The 20,615-nt window shown below is 40.4% G+C and overlaps 1 protein-coding gene across 4 annotated transcripts; it reads left to right on the plus strand.

Moving 5' to 3' along the window:
* The first annotated feature begins 1,818 nt into the window (after nucleotides 1-1,818).
* On the plus strand, nucleotides 1,819-20,532 carry ZNF615 (zinc finger protein 615). 4 transcript variants are annotated; one of them, XM_058425005.1, is made up of 7 exons: nucleotides 1,819-1,896; nucleotides 2,747-2,784; nucleotides 4,907-5,340; nucleotides 5,848-6,051; nucleotides 7,764-7,890; nucleotides 8,137-8,229; nucleotides 15,342-20,532. In XM_058425005.1, exons 4-7 carry the CDS (start codon nucleotides 6,037-6,039, stop codon nucleotides 17,279-17,281), a joined length of 2,175 nt encoding a protein of 724 aa, XP_058280988.1. In that variant the 5' UTR covers nucleotides 1,819-1,896; nucleotides 2,747-2,784; nucleotides 4,907-5,340; nucleotides 5,848-6,036; the 3' UTR covers nucleotides 17,282-20,532. The 4 variants fall into 4 exon arrangements, with proteins under 4 accessions (XP_058280988.1, XP_058280989.1, XP_032024811.1 ...); XM_058425006.1 differs by having other exon boundaries at nucleotides 5,033-5,340; XM_032168920.2 differs by lacking the exon at nucleotides 4,907-5,340.
* Nucleotides 20,533-20,615: the final 83 nt, after the last annotated feature.

Raw genomic sequence — 20,615 nt, forward strand, 5'->3', positions numbered from 1 at the left:
GACAAGAGTCTCGCTCTGTCTCTCAGGCTGGGCTCACTGCAATCTCCGCCTCCTGGGTTCAAGCGATTCTCGTGCCTCAGCCTTCCGAGTAAATGGGACTACAGGCCTGAGACACCATGCCCAGCTAATTTTTTTTGTATTTTAGTAGATATGGGGTTTCGCCATGTTGGCCAGGCTGATCTCAAACTCCTGAGCTCAGGCAATCCTCCTGCCTTGGCCTCCCAAAGTGTTAGGATTACAGGCAAGAGCCACCGTGCCCATCTTTTTCCTTATTTCTTTTCAGATCTCTTTATAGGCCGGGTGAAGGGTGAAGTGGCTCACACCTGTAATCCCAGCACTTTTGGAGGATGAAGTGGGAGGACTGCTTGAGGCCAGTTCAAGACCAGCTGGGCAACATAGTGAGACCCCTGTCTCTACAGAAAATTAAAAAATTAGCCAGGTGTGGTGGTGCCCACCTGTAGTCCCAGCTACTCAGGAGCCCAGGAGTTCCAAGTTACAGTGAGCTGTGATCTCCCCAGGCACTCCAGACTGGGCAACAGAGTGGACCTTGCCTCAAAAAAGAGACCAAAAAAAAAAAAAAGAAAAAATCTCATATACCGACGGTGAGAATAGGAAATGGAACACGAACTTGACTCTGAAAAATAGCTTGACAATTTCTCTGTATATTTATATACTAATATCTTTATCACACACACAAATTCACACAGGCATTTCCTTTCTCTTATTCTTCTAATATAGGAAGTTTGGTTGGATTTATATTTACAGTTCAGCATTACCATGACTTTGCACATACTATTAGCAGTTGGCACATATATAACGTGATCTCTTTCTTAACCTTTCTTTCTTTTCTTTTTTTCTTCGAGACGGAGTTTTGCTGCTGTTCCCCAGGCTGGAGTGCAATGACGCCATCTTGGCCCACAGCAACCTCCGCCTCCCGGGTTCAAGCGATTCTCCTGCCTCAGCCTCTGGAGTAGCTGGGATTACAGGCATGCGCCACCATGCCTGGCTAATTTTATATTTTTAGTAGAGACAGGGTTTCTCCATGTTGGTAAGGCTGGTCTCGAACTCCCGCCCTAAGGTGATCCGCCCACCTGGGCCTCCCACAGTGCTGGGATTACAGATGTGAGCCACTGCGCCCGGCCTCTTACCCAACCTTTTTTTCTCACTGAAGTGGTCCTGTTCTCTTAATTTCTGGCCACTTCTCCTGAGTCCAGCCCTCATATTTGGCTCCACCTGGGTCCCAGGCTCTCCCCTCCGCCTTAGGAGCTATACTTTCTGGCTTTTATTGGCTTTTCCCCATGACTTTCACCCAACATAATTTTGGCACGTCCCAACCGTTTTCATTACCTAGTCTGTGACTGCTACCCCTGTTCCGTCAGCGTAGCTAACAGCCCTCTTCTGCGTTCAAAAGGCCCTTCAAGCTACTTTCTGCTAGAAATCTGGCTTTGGCCGAGGTGTCCCCTCTCGGCCGGTTCTCCGTTTCCCTCACAAGGAACTGTTTCCTAACCTTTGAACAAAGTGTAAACGTCGCGGCCATCTTAGCCTTCTATTCAGCTACTGAAAGGGATTTACCTCCACGCCAGTTTTGTGTAAAGTGGAGCCTCTGTATATGGACCCATATTTATGAAGGGTTAAGGTGCCAGGAAATGGGACAGTTTCAGTGTTCTTTCATCTTCCCGGCCATCCCCGGTCACCCCCGGTCACCAGCGCCAAAACGACCCCTTTGCCTTGTGTACGTCAGATACTCAAAGATGGCGGCCCCCATGTAGCCACGGGGACGAGGGCGCGGCCATCTTGCATCTGCGCAAACGCTGGGAACGCCTCCGACCCTGGGTAGTCGTCGTAAGGCACTGAGGAGGCCGAGAGATGAGGCCAGAGCAGACCAAGTACTGGGAAGTAAGTTCAGTCACTGGGCGGTCGCTGTGGTGACGGGGGAGGAAATTCTGTCGGTAGCTAGGCGTGTTCGTGGACTGTGGTGATGGACTGGTAACTGTCGGCGCCAGCGTTTGGCGACGCCAGTGGAATTCTTTCAGGAGCTTAGCGTGGGTCCGATTCGTATCGCAGGGGAACTATAAGGGGTCCGTGATAGGGTGTGTGTGTGTGTGTGTGTGTGTGTGTGTGTGTGTGTGTGTGTGTGTGTGTGAGATCGGGGTACCTCTGGGACCAGTCACAGGGTCCTCGTGTGGTCTGTGGTTAACGATCTCTAGAGATCAGCTACTGAGTGCCCAAGTCACATTCTGGTGTCTTTGCTGTTGTCCTTTGGCGGGGCTCAGTGATTGCGAACTGGAGGGTTTGTTTTGTCAGCGAATCGGTTTATGGTTCAGGTTTTGTTTGGGACTAAATGATTGAAGAACTGTCTTGGGGGTTAAGGTACGGAGGTTTCTGATCCAGGTTTTGGAATTAATCCTGGTGGCGGTGGTGGTAGCGTCACAGATTCCGATGTGGGCGGCAGCTCTGGAGGCCTGGGAACCATGGCAGGTGGTGGATTAGCCCCAGCCCTGGCTGCTGGAACAGAATTGATGCTCATTAGCATTACCCTTCTGCCCAAGACCCTCCTCCACGACTGGTTTTTAAATCCCCTTTGGCACCTTCCATCACCCCTTGGTCTTGAATCCTCAGAAATGGAAGTTTTTGGCGAGATCAATCATCTAGCATACCTAAAAGTAGTATGTTTTATATTTAAGATGCGGCTTCTACCCTTTGTCCTGCAAGTTTCCAGCGTATCCTCTTGGATATTTCTTTTCAGGTTCTTTCTGACACAAGTAAGATAACATCTCTGCCATGGTAAGCTCGGTTACTCAGAGATAACCTTTGTCAAATTTTCAGAATATTTCCATTTTAGACGTGTATGTTATGTGCTTAATATTCATAATTCAGATAAATTACGTAAATGGTACTATTTTCTTTTTCGCTTTATATTATGTAATAAACATTTACAAGTTGTTTTTACTGTTTGAGCTGGTAGTACTATAAGTGCATTCACATTAAGTTTATGCGTACGTTTGGATAGAAGTGAAATGTTTTAAAATGTTTAGGTATCATTTTTAGGAACATTTTATGATTATCCATTTATCCATGAATTTTGTTTTTCCTGCCTTTAATCTTCAATCTAGACTATTACTTTTACTGCAGTGTACTGCTTTCTGACTCCCCTTCCCTTATAATCTATAACAAAAGATAAATTAATTTTAAATATTTATTTTATATTTGGTTATCTTAATTCTTAGTATTACAATATTTTTCTCTCTAACTTTTTTTTGTGAAAATTTTTGAACCTATGGAAATATTGAAAGAAGTTTAATGTTAATACCAATATGCCTACCACCTAGCTTTTACCATTAACATTGTATTAGATCAGCTCTACTGGTTTTCTAAGTATTCATCCATTCCTCTGTTTGTGAATCATTCCTTATTTGTTGTCGATTTTGGTATATTTCAAAGTAAGTTACAGACATAAGTACCATTCCTCTAAATAATTCTGTATATGATTAACTAGAATTCTACTAATAGCCTTTTAATTGCTTTTTTTATTTACTTAATAGGGAGGCATCTGATTTACAGATAATTTTGGTTAGGTATAAAGTGGAATAAAAGTGGATTTTGAAGTGAAACAAACCTGGATTTGCAGCCCTGATTCTGCTTCTTGCTCATTGTGCGATTGGCATAACTTGTGTCTCTTTACTTGTTGGCCAAAAGAGGAGTTAAACATCTTTTCCTCACCATTATCTCTGAGGATTATTTATGGTTTTGTCTTTTGTAAAATTTGTATTTATATTCATTTTTTTCTCTCCCTTTCTCCCGCCTGGTTTCTCTTTTTTCTATTAATGAAAACATTTAAAGCCGTAAACTTATATTACTGAACTACCATCAGCAATTTTATTTTAAATGTAGAATGCTAATATTTTTCTGATGTAAACCTGTGTTTTCCTTATGAAAAATCAAGTGAAGAAAGTAAAAATGACCTGTCAGATAGCACACTTTTGCCAATATTACCTTTTCAGAAAGTTTTAGGAATGGGGTTTTGTGTTACCAGGGATACCTTTATTGGCAATTTTCAATAGAATGTTAAATTATTCCCGAGAAATGTTCTGCTCTTAATACTGACTCTTGATCTGTGTATGCTTTAGGAGGATATAGGATTTTTCTATTTAAATTTTGTATCCAGCCACCTGACTAAAAGAATACAGACGTATTGGGCAAATACTGATAATTTGCCCCTTATATTCAAAAGTCATCTTTGATGATTTTTTTATACTGCATTCTACTGAGTGACATTCTAGACCCAAATTCTCAACTCTGCTATTGTAATGTGATAATAGCCTGAGACGAGATGTCATGGAATGCATGTAGCTGTGTTCCTACAAGACTTTATTTACAAAACAGGTGGTCCAGGTCCTGGATACTATATTACTGACTGTTGATTTAGGTGACCATATGGCTTTTCTGCACTAATTCACAGTTGGGCAACTAGAGCCCGTGGACTAAATCTCCCAGTGCCAGTTTCTGTTAATAAAGTTTTATTGGGACCTGGCCACAATCATTTGTCTATTTTTTTGTATATGGGCATTTTTGAGCTACAACAGTAGAATTGAGTAGCTGCCACAGAAACCATAGACCTCTCTTTTAACATGGAAATAATTTTTTTAAAATTAGTTTTATTTCTGACACTATTGATTACGAATAACATATAAATTTATTTGTTCATGTTATGGTAATTAGTATTTTATACTCTTCTGCTATGCAGATATCTTAAAATACTTTTTCATTTGCTATCCTCCTACTTTATGTGTTCTTATGGAATATTTTAACACTATATATTAAAACTTCCTGATATATTATTATCAGTATTATTTTTCCAGTCAATACTGATTTAGGCTTTATTACTTACGATTTTGTTCCTCTTCAGACCTTGCTCCTCTGCTTACACTGGAGTCATCTTTCTTTTGCTTGAAGAATATCCATTAGGATTTGCTGTAATATGTAATACCTCAAGGATATTTTTGCTGAGTATCCTTTATACATTTATACTTAGAATACTTTGCAAGTATCAAGATGTGGATGGCGGCCAGATACAGTGGCTCACGCCTGTAATCCCAGCACTTTGGGAGGCTGAGATGGGTGGATCACTTGAGGTCAGGAGTTCAAGACCAGCCTGGCCAACATGGTGAAACCCCATTTCTACTAAAAGTACAAAAATTAGCTGGGCATGGTGGCATGCACCTGTAATCCCAGCTTCTCAGGCGGCTGAAGCAGGAGAATCGCTTGAACCCGGGAGATGGAGGTTGCAGTGAACAGAGATCATGCCGTTGGAGTCTTACTCACTCCAGCCTGGGCAACAGAGTGAGTGAGACTCCGTTTCAAAAAAAAAAAAAAAAAGTTAAAGATGTGGATCGTAATGAATAATTTAAATAAGATAGTGCTTATTATTTGCCTAGGACAATGTTCTCAGATTACAGTATCCTAGAATGTAAAAAGACCTCTGAAAAGGTAGATGGGTACACATGGTTTTAAAGACAAAATGTGTGCATCTTAACTGTCTATGTGACCTCTTTCCTAAAACTGATCTGCCTGAGATTGCCCTGCTGCTGGGCATCATGTTGTGATGATTCTTTTTCCCACATTCTCTTTCACTTACTAGGAATAGTCATACCATGTCAACTTTATATAGAAGGGTTCTGTACCTCCCATATATTCAGAATGTTATATTTTACTAGCCCAGATATAAAAGCTTCTGGAGCACTAAGTAAAAGTGATATTTGGGGGCCTTGATTCAAGGTGAGCATATAGGAACAGTGACAACATCTGAGCTTAAAAAGAATGTACCACTCAGAGTAATTTGCTCTTCAGCCCACAGGTGCTGAGAACAAGAGAAATCAAGTGAAGGAAGGAGGCGGAGTTTGCAAGACTTGTGTGCCATCATTTCTGGGGACATCCTTGATTGGAGATTGAAGTTTTTGAACAGAAATTTAGAGCTGATTCAGAAGAGACAAATACAGAACGTCCAAGTTAGCAGTCATTTCCCAAATTTAGGAGACAATGATGCAGGCCCAGGTGACTTTTGGTTTGTTTTATTCTTTCCTTTATTCTCTAATGTATTTTTAAAGTCCTGTAAAAATCAGGGTAATTAATCAGAAAAGTATAAATTGGAAATATCAGGACCTGGAGAAATCTGGGCAAAGAAGAATCAGGGATATATTATTCATAGGATTTGTACTACATGATTCATGTTGGAATTTGTGACTGTGTGGGACCCCATAGGTTACATTTGCTGTAAACTTGCCTCTAGTATCTCTGACAAGCTATACAAGAGAATCATGATAAGTTACATCAACTGTGAGAAAGCAGACCAGTTTCTTGAGGCATGTTAATGTTTCATGGCTTATAATTCTGAGGCTCACATACATCTTTGATAGTTCTTCACAGAGGTGTTATGGTAGGTGGTGTTAACTGTAGCCTTCTCATAAATGCAAAAGTAGATTTCTTTTAGCTGTTTCTTTTTTTTTTTTTTTTTTTTTTGAGACGGAGTCTCGCTCTGTCGCCCAGGCGGGAGTGCAGTGGCGCAATCTCGGCTCACTGCAAGCTCCGCCCCCCGGGTTCACGCCATTCTCCTGCCTCAGCCTCTCCGAGTAGCTGGGACTACAGGCGCCCGCCACCACGCCCGGCTAATTTTTTTGTATTTTTAGTAGAGACGGGGTTTCACTGTGGTCTCGATCTCCTGACCTCGTGATCCACCTGCCTCGGCCTCCCAAAGTGCTGGGATTACAAGCGTGAGCCACCACGCCCGGCCAGCTGTTTCTTCATTGTATTTAATGTTACTAATGCTGTCTAATAACATACACATATATATGAATTTGTCTGTATGCATACATGTGTCTGCGTATATATTCTAAGGATTTTTTTTTTTCCAAATTTGCTTAATCATAGCCAGGCACTGTGGCTCACGCCTGTAATCCCAGCACTTTGGAAGGCCAAGGCGGGTGGATCACCTGAGGTCAGGAGTGTGAGACCAGCCTGGCCAATATGGTGAAACCTCATCTCTACTAAAAATACAAAAATTAGCCAGGTGTGGTGGCGTGCACCTGTAATCCCAGCTACTAGGGAGGCTGAGGCAGGAGAATTGCTTGAACCCGGGAGGCAGAGGTTGCAGTGAGCCGAGATTGTGCCATTGCACTCCAGCCTGGGCAACAGAGCGAGACTCCATCTCAAAAAAAACAAAACAAGCAAACAAAAAACCAAATTTGCTTAATCATCTAATAATCTTTGTGCTTTATACATGTTTTATACAGTTTATTTCATTCAGAATAAAATAATAATATGGTTAACTATATTAACCATAGTTATTTAGTATGCATTGTCTTGTGATACTAGCATCTGCCATGTCTTCATTACAGAGTTTGATATTGGCCTGAAAGCCCATAGTGAATTTAAGAATCTGTATTATTCATCTACTTGTAACTGGCATATACTTACAACTAGTTTGGTATTGGGAAATAGATGCTATATATTATAGATGTTCTTTCATTAGCGAGAGGATTGGATAGCTGTGTATTACAGACATTTCTTTGACTTTTCAACATTGTCGAATGAATGGACGACTGCACAGTTACAGAATATTTTACTAGGATACTTATTCTGTCAAAATGTACCGAGAAAAAACCCCACCAGCTTCCTATATGGTGAAAATGAGCAGAATGACTTCCTTGACATTCTTTTCCTATCACCAAAAGAATATCACTTCATTAAACAGAAGTGTGTTATTATAGGAATCCCTAACACTGGAGGATGTGGCTGTGGACTTCACCTGGGAGGAGTGGCAGTTCCTGAGCCCTGCTCAGAAGGACCTGTACCGGGATGTGATGTTGGAGAACTATAGCAACCTGGTGGCAGTGGGTGAGGACAGCTGCTGTGTGTCACTCAGATGGTGCCCAGTCAATGGCCTTCCTTTCTCAGCTGCTTACCTGAAGTACTCTGAAGTGGTGGATTCTCACATCATTCTCTTGCTCCACACAAGACAGTATAATCTACCTTCTTGTTATAGATTTGATTCCTGTGTAGTTCTTAAAATGTAACACTCTCCTTTTTCAATATTGCCAGCCCTGTTTGATTTGTCTAAATCATCTCATTTCCCATGAACAGGGTATCAAGCCAGGAAACCAGATGCACTCTCCAAGTTGGAACGAGAAGAACCTTGCACAACAGAAGATGAAATCTACACTCGAATCTGTTCTGGTGAGTGAGAGGACCAGCCAGGTGGACAGCCACAGACACCATGTTCTGCCCACACAGAGCAGACGTCAAAGCAGTGAGGGCATCTGAAGACACAGCAGCAGCCCCTCCATGACTCCTTCTTGCCAGGGAAGAGTTCTTTTTTGTTGTAGTATGGAAAATATGCCCCACTTTCTTTTTTTTTTTTTTTTGAGATGGAGTCTCACTCTGTCACCAGGCTGGAGTGCAGTGGCGCAATCTTGGCTCACTGCAACTTCTGCCTCCCAGGTTCAAAGGATTCTTCTGCTTCAGCCTCCTGAGTAGCTGGGACTACAGGCGTGCACCACCACGCCCAGCTAATTTTTGTATTTTTAGTAGAAACAGGGTTTCACCATATTTGCCAGGATGGTCTTGATCTCTTGACCTCGTGATCTGCCCACCTTGGCCTCCCAAAGTGCTGAGATTACAGGCTTGAGCCACCACGCCCGGCCCCCACTTTTTTTTCCTTGAGATTTCATCTTTGTTTATTTTATACACATCTTGTTTTTGTCTACATAATTATCTTCTTAGGATTTTCAAATCTGCCTTTTCTCGTCCACTGTCACGGTGTCTCTGCTTGTGTATTACCTCTCTTGCTATGAAATTCCACTTTCCAGGCCTCTCCAGAAAGAGAGACCTTTGAACTCATTACTTTTTTCTGACTACTGCATCTTCCTGCCCTAGTAGGAAAATAATAATTTTCCTTCATTATTCCCACTCTGGGAATCATTATTTTCCCTCATTTTCTCCACTCTGGATGCTGTGCCCATGATAACCTGGTCTCTAATTGGCATTTATGTGGCTCTTAAGTTCTCTTATTCCTCCTATACTGAATACTGAGTTTCTCCATACGTTTTTTGGAAACAAGGTCTCATCTGTCACCCAGGCTCACTGCAACCTCAACCTCCTTGGCTCAAGCGATCCTCCCACCTCAGCCTCTTAAGTGACTGGAACTACAGGCACACATCCCCATGCTCAGCTGATTTTTGTATTTCTTGTAGAGGTGGGGTTTTGTCATGTTGCCTAGGCTGATCTTGAACTCCTTGGCTCAAGTGATCTTTTAGCCTTGGCCTCCCAAAGTGCTGGGATTAGAGCGTGAGCCACTGTGCCCAGCCCATTCTTCTTCCATTTTCTTTACTGTTCTCATGACTTTTATTTTTTTTTATTTTTTTATTTTTTTTGAGGCGGAGTCTCGCTCTGTTGCCCAAGCTGGAGTGCAGTGGCACAATCTCGGCTCACTGCAAGTTCCGCCTCCCAAGTTCACTCCATTCTCCTGCCTCAGCCTCCCCAGTAGCTGGGACTACAGACGCATGCCACCATGCCCAGCTAATTTTTTGTATTTTTAGTAGAGACGGGGTTTCACTGTGTTAGCCAGGATGGTCTCGATCTCCTGACCTCGTGATCCGCCCGCCTCGGCCTTCCAAAGTGCTGGGATTACAGGCGTGAGCCACCGCGCCTGGCCTCTCATAACTTTTAAAAGTTTCTTTCAGTCCCATGAGTTAACTCTTCATTCTCTGGAAGAGACTACCAAATTAACTCCTGCTTTAATATTATCTAATGTATACTTTATTTCCATGTATTTTACTTGACTTCATGACAACTAGCCTGTAACTTCCTATTTTGTGTATGAGGAACAAGAATCATCTTGCTCAATCCTGTCACCCAAGTAGTGAACATAGTACCAAATAGGTGGTTTTTCAACCCTTGCCTTCCTCCCTTCTTCCTCTTGGAGTCCCCAGTGTCTATTGTTCCTGTCTTTATGTCCATGTGTTCCCAGTGTTTAGCTCTTGCCTGCAAGTGAGAATACACAGTATTTGGTTTTGTGTTTCTGAGTTATTTCACTTAGGGTAATGGTATCCAGCTGCATCCATGTTGCTGCAAATGACATGCTTTTGTTCTTTTTTATGGCTTTGTAGTATTCTATGGTGTATATATACCACAGTTATCCAGTTCACCATTCGTGGGCACCTAGGTTGATTCCATGTCTTTGCTGTTGTGAATCGTGCGGCAGGCTGTCCTATTTAAATTCAAGGTCTCCTTCATTACTGCACATCTTAAATTCTGGCATTACCTTAAATGTTTTCTACATGCTGAGCTCTCTTAAAGTTCTCTACTTTAAGATAATGTTTTGATTAATTAGAAAAGATCTTTTAATATCCTATATTATTTCTAGCCCAAACCATCAGACGTTTATATCTGCTGCAAATTACTTCCTTCATAGTTTTGCTAATTCTGAACTTTCTTTAATTTATGTTAGATGTTTTGCCTGCATTCATTTCTGTATAGCTTTTGTTTTTTTCATCATATTTGTAAACTGTTATTGAGATACCATGCACATATCACATGATTTCACCCCTTTAAGGTGTGCAAGCCAGTGGTTTTTAATCTATTCATCTAGTTGTGTAACCATACCACAATCAATTTTGGAACATATACTATGTATAAATGTATATTCTCAAATAGTCTTGATGATTATGGTTTTATAGTAAGTTTTGAAATTGGGAAGTGTGAATCCTCCATCTTTGTTCTTTGCTTTGAAGATTGTTTTGACTATTCTGAGTCCTTTGAATTTCCATTTGAAGTTTAGAATCAGTTGTAAATTTCTACAAAAAGGGTGGGTAGGATTTTGGTAGGTACTGCACTGAGTCTGTGTAACAATTTGGGGGAGTATTCCCATTTTCATCATATTAAGTATTCTGATCCATGAACATTGGACACTTTTATATCCTGTTAGGTCTTTGACTTCTTTTGACAATGCATTATCGCTTTCAGAATATAAATTTGGTACTTCCCTTGCTAAGTATATTCCTAAGTATAGTTTTCTTTTTGTTTCTGCAGTTAATGGAATTGTTTTCTTGATTACATTTTCAGATTATTCATTGCTAGAATATAGAAATAACATTAATTACTTTTCTATCATATTTTGATGACACCTAGTCCCAGTTAATCATGTTTCTTGTCATATGATTCCTTCCTTTAAAACTTGTGTTTTGGGCTGGGTGCAGTGGCTCATGCCTGTAATCCCAGCACTTTGGGAGGCCAAGGCAGGTGGATCACTTGAGTTCAGGAGTTCGAGACCAGCCTGGCCAACATGGTGAAACCTCGTTTCTACTAAAAATACAAAATTTAGCCAGGTGTGATGGTATGTGCCTATAATCCCAGCTACTCAGGAGGCTGAGGTGGCAGAATCACTTGAACCCTGGAGGCAGACATTGCAATGAGCCAAGTTCATGCCACTGCACTCCAGGCTGGGTGACAACCCCCCCTGCCCCACACCCACCCAAAACTTGTGTTTTGATAGCCTACTATATTCCGACGCTATCAGCATTACAAATAAGAAAGAAAAAACATACCATGTCCTTATTCTTCACATTGCTTTTGTTCTCTTAGAAGTAAACATATAACCATAATAAGCAGATATATAAATAACATATCTTGGAGTAAAAATTGCTATAAGGAAAGTTAAAGCAGCTAGTGGAACAGTAAGTGTTAGGAGTTGGCACTATGCTTGTAGGGTGGGAACAGCTCTTTGTTAAGGTGCCTTTGAGCAGATAGATGATGTGCATGTGTAGGCTCCCTGGATGAAGAGTGTTCCAGGTGTGAGACAATGAGAAGTTGAAAAATGACCATGGAATGTGTTTGAGGAACTTCTAGGAAGCTTGAATGGATAGAGTACAGTGAGCAAAAGCAAAACTGTCTGGAAATAAGAACAGTGGGGGCATAGTTGGAAGTTTTGGTACAGAGGTCACATACTGCCTGTCAAGGGCATTCATGACCTTGATTTTATTCCAAATGAGTTGAGAACACAGTAGGGAGTTTTGAGTAGAGAAGTGACATGATATAACTAATTTATTTGATAGATTACTTTGCCCGCTATGTAGAAGGTAGACGTTAATGGGGAGGAGAGAGAACTGCTACACTCATGATTACAGTTTGTGACAGTGAAATAATACAAATTAAAATCATCAAAGATAAAAAGTACAGAAAGAAGAACCCAGGAGAAACTAGGTGCAAGCTTTCAGTTCTCCTGTTCTAGTGGAGTTGCACAAAGTGCTGAATTTTTCCCTGTAACAGTGTTTGACAACACATGTGAAGTTGTTGCCAACTAGGGAAGCTCATCTAAGCCCAGTGTCTGTAGCCCCCCAGAGTCAAAGCAATATAAATGTGGCCCAAAATCTGAGACATGCAAAACCAGGTGTCCACCATAAATCACATTGCTAGCATAAACTATCTGATATGACCCAAGGCCTCAGGCATTAAAAGATACCCTTAGCAGGCAGAATATTCCAGGGGCTCAGAGGTTATCTTTTAGAAGGCAGTTAAGACGAGTTCTTTCTTTGGAATGTGTAGGGATGGAATAGCCCAGGCCTGCTGAGTTAACACTTTGCTGCAAATAATTGTTCCCCCTTTCTGTAGCAACATGGGATAGTATGGTCCAGTTAGGTCATTAGTTGGAGTCTTAACTATAGAACCTTTCATCTAAACTTGAGATTGTGCTTTGGGAAAATTAGTTTAATGGTGGTACATAGAATGAAGAAGAATAGCAAGTTTGGGGAATGTGATAATCACTCAGCATGTGACACTTTAAATCAAATGCTGAGGATCTCACATTCTTCTGTTTTTTAAATTTATGATTTCTTTTTTTTTTATTTTACTACTCTGTTACCCAGGCTGGAGTACAGTGGCACAATCATGGCTCACTGCAGCCTCAATCTCCTGGGCTCAAGTGATCCTCCCACTTTAGCCTAGCTGGGACTACATGCCACCACACCCAGCTAATTTCTGTATTTTTTATAGAGAAAGGTCTCACTATGTTGCCCAGGCTGGTCTCAAATTTTTGGGCTCAAGTGATCCTCTTTGCCTCACCCTCCCAAAGTGCTGGGATTACAGACATGAGCCACTACACCAGGCCACGATTACTTTTTAATTCCTAAATAAAAATTACATATATTTATCATGTAAAACATGTTTTGAAATATGTGTACATTGTAGAATGACTAAATTGAACAAATTAACATATATACTACCTCGCATACTTACGTTTTTTGTGAGAACAGTTAGAATCTATTTTAGCAATTTTCAAGAGGCTATTACATTCTTACCAGTCTTAGTTGTTTGTTTTGTACACCTGGGTCTCCACTTGTGCACCCAATCATAGTCATCAGCATTTGGTTCATTTCAGTGGACTTAACGAATTCCCAAACTCTACATGTTGGATTGCCAAGATCCCTGGCCCTGTGCCTTCATTCTTTTTTTCTACATGTTTCCAACTAAAGTCTCATCCAGTACTCTTTCTTTGAATAATTTGTAAATGTTGGATGTCATCTACATTGCTATTTCCAGATAAGGCCTTTTCGAGATTTATATATTCAACCAATTTCTTCATGTTTGTACTTGGATATGTAGTAATCATCTTAAACTTTATGTGTTTCACAAGGCATGCTAAATTTTTCCCTTCATTCCAGATAGTAATATTCCTATTTTCATCATGAGGTTTTTTTCTTCCTATCCAATGGCTGAAGCCATATAGTTTTGTGTGGTTTTTTTTTTTTGAGACAGATTCTTGCTGTGTCACCCAGGCTGGAGTGCAGTGGTGTGATTTCAGCTCACTGCAACCTCCACCTCCTGGGTTCAAGCGATTCTTGTGCCTCAGCCTCCCAAGTAGCCGGAACTACAGGCATGTGCCACCATGCCTAATTTTTGTATTTTTAGTAGAAACAGGGTTTCACTATGTTGGCCAGGCTGGTCTTGAACTCCTGGCCTCATGTGATCTACCTGCTTCATCCTCCCAAAGTGCTGGGACTACAGGTGTGAGCCACTGTGTCCAGCCTGAAACCATAAAATTTTTGGAATAATCTTTGAGTCCTCGCTTCCATTAACCCTCTTTCACTCCTCCCATTGAACCTATTAGTGAACCTTGTCATTTCTTTAACTATATCTTGATTTTCTCCATCTCTTATGTCTCCATTGTTCCATTAACCACATTTCAAAAATGCAATTACTTTATTTTTTTGCTTCCTTGTGATTTCATTTTTTCCTAACTAAAATTAAACCTTTGTGAAAATTGGCTGGGTGCCGTGGCTCATGTCTGTAATCCCAGCACTTTGGGAGGCCGAGGGAGGTGGATCTTCTTGAGCTTGTGAGTTCAAGACCAGCCTAGATAACACAGCAAAAACCCATCTCTACCAAAAATACAAAAAATTAGCTGGCTGTGGTGGCACATGCCTGTGGTCCCAGTTAATCAAGAGGCTGAGGTGGGAGGATCACTTGAGCCTGGGAGGGAGAGGTTATAGTTGCAAGTAAGCTGAAATTATGCCACTGCACTCCAGCCTTGGTGACAGAGACCCTGTCTCAAAAAAAAAAAAAAAAAAAAGGAGGAAGGTGTTTGTATATTCCAAACATGAGCATAGTGACTTACACATAGATGTCATTCAGCAAACATTTGTAGAATAAATTAATACAGCCTTTGTCATTTGGGATCAACCTGTGTGGTCTGATATTTCTCTAATTTCTATGGTCTGGTGTCCTGCCAAATTTTGGGGTTCCCTGCAAAAAGTGACCTGTTTATATTTGACTATCTGTGTCTTGTATAAAGACCTATTTGAAAGCAGCCAAATCTATATACATTGTGAATTATCTAGCCTTGTTTATACAGTTGCTTTTACTTTTAGATGTGTTTATATTATTGTGTTTTATTTGTAAGAAATGAAGGATATTTATACATGGAATTTCCTTTATGTGTAAGAGATAAAAGGAATCTTACACACCTCTCCCAATGTGTAAGAGATGAGGGATATTTATACATGGAGTTTCCTTTATACTAAAATAGGGTTTTCAACCCCCTTTAGCTGTAATTTTTCACTACCTACCCAAATGCTATAAAACTGCCCTCCCCTTATCACCCTTTGCTGACTCCTTTTTCGGACTCAGTCTGCCTGCACCCAGGTGATTAAAAAGCTTTATTGCTCACAAAAAATAAAATAAAATAGGGTTTTCACTAAAGAGTCACCTCACACCAAGGCAGTTTTAAAAAATAGTTTAAATAGTTTATTTCAAAACAATATGATGGAGTGATTGACTGTTCTCTTCTTTCCTAGAAATCAGAAAAATTGATGATCCTCTGCAGCATCACTTGCAAAATCAAAGTATTCAGAAGAGTGTGAAACAGTGCCATGAACAGAATATGTTTGGAAATATTGTTAATCAGAACAAAGGTCATTTCCTGCTGAAGCAAGATCACGATACCTTTGACTTACATGAAAAACCTTTAAAATCAAATTTAAGTTTTGAAAACCAGAAAAGGAGCTGTGGCCTAAAGAACTCTGCTGAGTCTAATGGAGATGGGAAATCCCTTTTTCATGCTAACCATAAACAATTTTATACTGAAATGAAGTTTCCTGCAATTGCAAAACCTATTAATAAGTCCCAGGTCATTAAGCAACAGAGAACTCACAACATAGAGAATGCCCATGTATGCAGTGAATGTGGGAAAGCCTTCCTCAAGTTGTCTCAGTTTATTGATCATCAGAGAGTTCACACTGGAGAAAAAGCTTTCTCCAGAAAATCCAGGCTAATGGACCATCAGAGACATCAGAGAACTCATACAGAACGGAAACATTATGAATGCACTGAATGTGACAAAACCTTCCTCAAGAAATCACAGCTCAATATACATCAGAAAACTCACATGGAAGAGAAACCTTACACATGTACCGAATGTGGGAAAGCCTTCATCAAGAAGTGTCGGCTCATTTATCATCAACGAACTCATACAGGAGAGAAACCCCATGGATGCAGTGTATGTGGGAAGGCCTTCTCTACAAAGTTCAGTCTCACTACACATCAAAAAACTCATACAGGAGAAAAACCTTATATATGTAGTGAATGTGGAAAAGGCTTCATTGAGAAGAGGCGTCTTATTGCACATCATCGAACTCATACTGGTGAGAAACCCTTTATATGCAATAAATGTGGGAAAGGCTTCACCTTGAAGAACAGTCTTATCACACATCAGCAAACTCATACAGAAGAGAAATTATATACATGCAGTGAATGTGGAAAAGGCTTTTCAATGAAGCACTGTCTCATGGTACATCAACGAACTCATACTGGAGAGAAACCTTATACATGCAATGAGTGTGGAAAGGGCTTCGCTTTGAAGAGCCCACTCATCAGACATCAGCGAACACATACTGGAGAGAAACCCTATGTGTGCACCGAATGTCGAAAAGGTTTCACCATGAAGAGTGACCTCATTGTACATCAGCGAACTCATACTGCAGAGAAGCCATATATATGCAATGATTGTGGAAAAGGCTTCACTGTGAAGAGCCGCCTTATTGTGCATCAGCGAACTCATACTGGAGAAAAACCCTATGTATGTGGTGAGTGTGGAAAAGGCTTTCCAGCAAAGATCCGGCTAATGGGGCATCAACGAACTCATACAGGAGAGAAACCTTATATTTGCAATGAGTGTGGAAAAGGCTTCACTGAGAAGAGTCATCTCAATGTACATCGGCGCACTCATACAGGAGAGAAACCCTATGTATGCAGTGAATGTGGCAAAGGCTTAACTGGGAAAAGCATGCTCATTGCACATCAGCGAACTCATACTGGGGAGAAACCTTATATATGCAATGAATGTGGAAAGGGCTTCACCATGAAGAGTACTCTCGGTATACATCAGCAAACTCATACTGGAGAGAAGCCATACAAATGCAATGAATGTGATAAAACCTTCAGGAAGAAGACATGCCTCATACAACATCAGCGATTTCACACAGGAAAGACTTCCTTTGCATGTACTGAATGTGGAAAATTCTCTTTGCGCAAAAATGATCTTATTACACATCAGAGAATTCACACAGGAGAGAAACCATACAAATGCAGTGACTGTGGGAAAGCCTTCACTACAAAATCAGGGCTCAATGTTCATCAAAGAAAACATACAGGAGAGAGGCCCTATGGATGTAGTGATTGTGGGAAAGCTTTTGCCCACTTGTCTATCCTTGTTAAACACAAGAGAATTCACAGGTAGTCATTTTGGGAAAGCCTTTTGCCAGATGTAGGCCCTTAAGATATCTGCAAAGAAGAGTAATTTCATGAATGCAGACTACATGGTTGTTTAGTGATCAATTACTTCATGTTTTGTGTCAGAGAAAACATGTACAAAACATTTGAGAAAATATTTTAGGACATTATGTCTAAAAATTGTATACTGAGAAAAATCCTATGAATGTGGCAGACTATGAAAGCCTTTGGTGGGAAGATAAACCCCCTCAGAAGTGATCATAGATCATGAATAAACTACTAATTCGTGGAAATGTAATAATTATAGGAAAGTCTTTGCCCAAAAATAAAACCTCAATAGATGAGAGAGTTCACACTGGAGAAATACTTTCCTCTGGCAGTGAATATGGCAGGGTTTTCAGTAAAATGTTTTGCCTCATCATGTGCTATGAAATAATGCAGAAAAAAACTTATGAAAACATTCAATGTAGAAGACTTTTAGGAAAATATCAGAGAATTTAATGAAGGAAAGAAGCCTTGGCAAAATGATGGATGAGCGCTTTCTGTCACAATTCTAACCTTAACAGATAATATGCCTCATGTGCATTTGGGAACAGGATACCTTGAGCCATATTCCTAGTTGCCTTGTCACTAATTTTATACATTTTAAATTGTGACTTCCTCTAATCACGAACCAAAATTTAATATTGCATATAATACAGGAGTATTTTATGCCTGCCTCATATTATTATATGATTAGCTCCTGCATTTCTTTGGTTCTAAGTTTGTGTTATTTCAGAATAACTGAAGTACTTCAGAATGAAACTGGATATGGTATATTCAATTCATAAGTGTAATTGACCATACTTGAATGTGTTTAAATTTATAAGTAACATCAGGTGTTATGAAATTAATATAAATAAGATGTTTTTGTAAGTTTTTATTTTGAAATAAGTTTAGATTCACAAAATCTTACCAAAATATTCCAGAGTTCTTGAATGCCCTTAACGCAGCTTCTTCCAAAGATAACACCTTACATAAGCATAGTTCATCACCAAATACAGGAAAGTGAAATTGTTACAATACTGTTAACTACAGAATTTATTTGGAAGTCACCAGTTCTAACATGCATGCATTTTTGTTTGGTTTTTATATGTAGCTTTAAGAAATCTTATCACATATATTGATTCATGTCACCACCTCCACAATCAAGATTCATAATGTTGCATCAATGCAAACTCCCTCATGCTACTTTTTTATAGTCACAGCCTCTCCTCAACCCTAACCCTTGGCAATCAGAAATCTTTTCATCTTTAGTTTTGTCATTAGTAGCATGTTATAAAAATGGAATCATACAGCATGTACCCTTTTGGTATTGGCTATTTCAACTAAAGCAAATTAACCTGAAATCCATCCAAGTTGTTCTGTGTATCATTGTTTTATTCTTATTGGTGACTAATAATCTATGATACGAATATACCACTATTTGTTTATTCACCCACTGAAGGACATTAGGGTTGTTCCCAGTTTTTCTTACTGTTACAAATAAAAATCCTATGAACATTTGTACACACAGGCTTTGTGTGAGCACAAGTTTTTATTTCTCTGGGATAGTTACTGCAGAGTATGATTTATGGGTCACAAGGTAAGTATATGTTTACCTTTGTAAGATACTAACCAGAGTGGTGTTCATTGCTCACCAGCAATATATAGAGAGGTTCAGTTGCTCCGCATGCTTCCGCTTGATGCTGTCCGTATTTTTTTTGTTTTGTATTGTTTTGTTTTTGAGATGGAGTCTTGCTCTGTCGCCCAGGCTAGAGTACAGTGGCATGATCTTGGCTCACTGCAACCTCCGCCTCCTGGTTCAAGCAATTCTCCTGCTTCGGCCTCCTGAGTAGCTGGGATTACAGGCGCCTGCCACCGCGCCTGGCTAATTCTTGTATTTTTAGTAGTGATGGGGTTTCATCATCTTGGCCAGGCTGGTCTCAAACTCCTGACCTCGTGATCCACCCGCCTCGGCCTCCTGAAGTGCTGGGATTACAGGCGTGAAATAATGTTTTATTTTACCTATTCTATTGTATGTGTATTGGTATGAATACAAACATACCAATTGTATGTGGCCTTCCATTTGCACTTCCCTAAAGGCTTTTTTTTTTTTAAGAGACAAGGTCTCACTATGTTGCTCAGGCCAGAGTGCAGTGGCTATTCACAAGCACACTACAGTCTCAAACTCCTGGTCTTGAGAAGTTTTCTGTCCCAGCCTCCAGATTAGCTGGGACTGCAGGCATTTGCCACTGTGCACTGCTTAGAGAGTTGTTTATTAATGCTGGATAAAGATTTTATCCAGCTGGATAAAGGTCTTATATCACTTGCAAATATTTTTCCCTAGATGTGGTTCCTTCTTTTTTTTCTCAGAGAAAAAGATTTTAATTATGATGAAGTCCAACTTTTTTTTTTGAGATGGAGTCCTGCTGTCTTGCCCAGGCTGGAGTGCAATGGCATGATCTCAGCTCACTGCAACCTCCACCTCCCAGGTTCAAGTGATTCTTCTGCCTCAGCCTCCAGAGTAGCTGGGATTACAGGCACCTGCCATCATGCCCCACTAATTTTTGTACTTTTGTAGAGATTGGGGTTTCACTGTGTTGGCCAGGCTGGGCTCAAACTCCTGACCTCAGGTGATCTGTCCACCATGGCCTCCCAAAGTGCTGGGATTACAGGTGTGAGCCATTGCACCCAGCCTTTTTTTATTTTTATTTTTATGGATTGTGGGGTTTTGGCATTACATCTAAGTATTCCTTCCTTACTGTAATTAATAATTCTTTTTCTACTTCCTTTGACAAAATAATGTAGTTTTGCTTTTTTTTTTTTTTTTTTTTGAGACAGAGTCTAGCTCTCTCACCCAGGCTGGAGTTCAATGGCGTGATCTCGGCTCACTGCAACCTCTGTCTCCTGGGTTCAGGTGGTTCTCCTGCCTCAGCCTCCCAAGTAGCTAGGATTACAGGCATGCGCCGCCATGCTCAGCTAATTTTTGTATTTTTAGTACAGACAGGGTTTCACTATGTTGGCCAAGATGGTCTCGATCTCCTGACCTCGTGATCTGGCCACCTCAGCCTCCCAAAGTGCTGGGATTACAGGCATGAGCCACCACACCCAGCCAGTTTTGCTTTTTAATATTTAGCAATATGATCCATTTAAATTCAACTTTGTATATAGGGTAAGGGTTAATTTAAAGTTCATCCTATGGTTGCCCAGTTGATTCAACAGTATTGAAAACACTGTCCTCTTTCCATTAAATTGATTTTGAACATTTGTAAAAATCAGTTGCCTGTTCTTGTGTCCATTTCTTGACTCTATTCTGTTGA

This window comes from Hylobates moloch, unplaced genomic scaffold (genome assembly GCF_009828535.3).
Source record: "Hylobates moloch isolate HMO894 unplaced genomic scaffold, HMol_V3 SCAFFOLD_12, whole genome shotgun sequence".
Classification (NCBI taxonomy): domain Eukaryota; kingdom Metazoa; phylum Chordata; class Mammalia; order Primates; family Hylobatidae; genus Hylobates; species Hylobates moloch.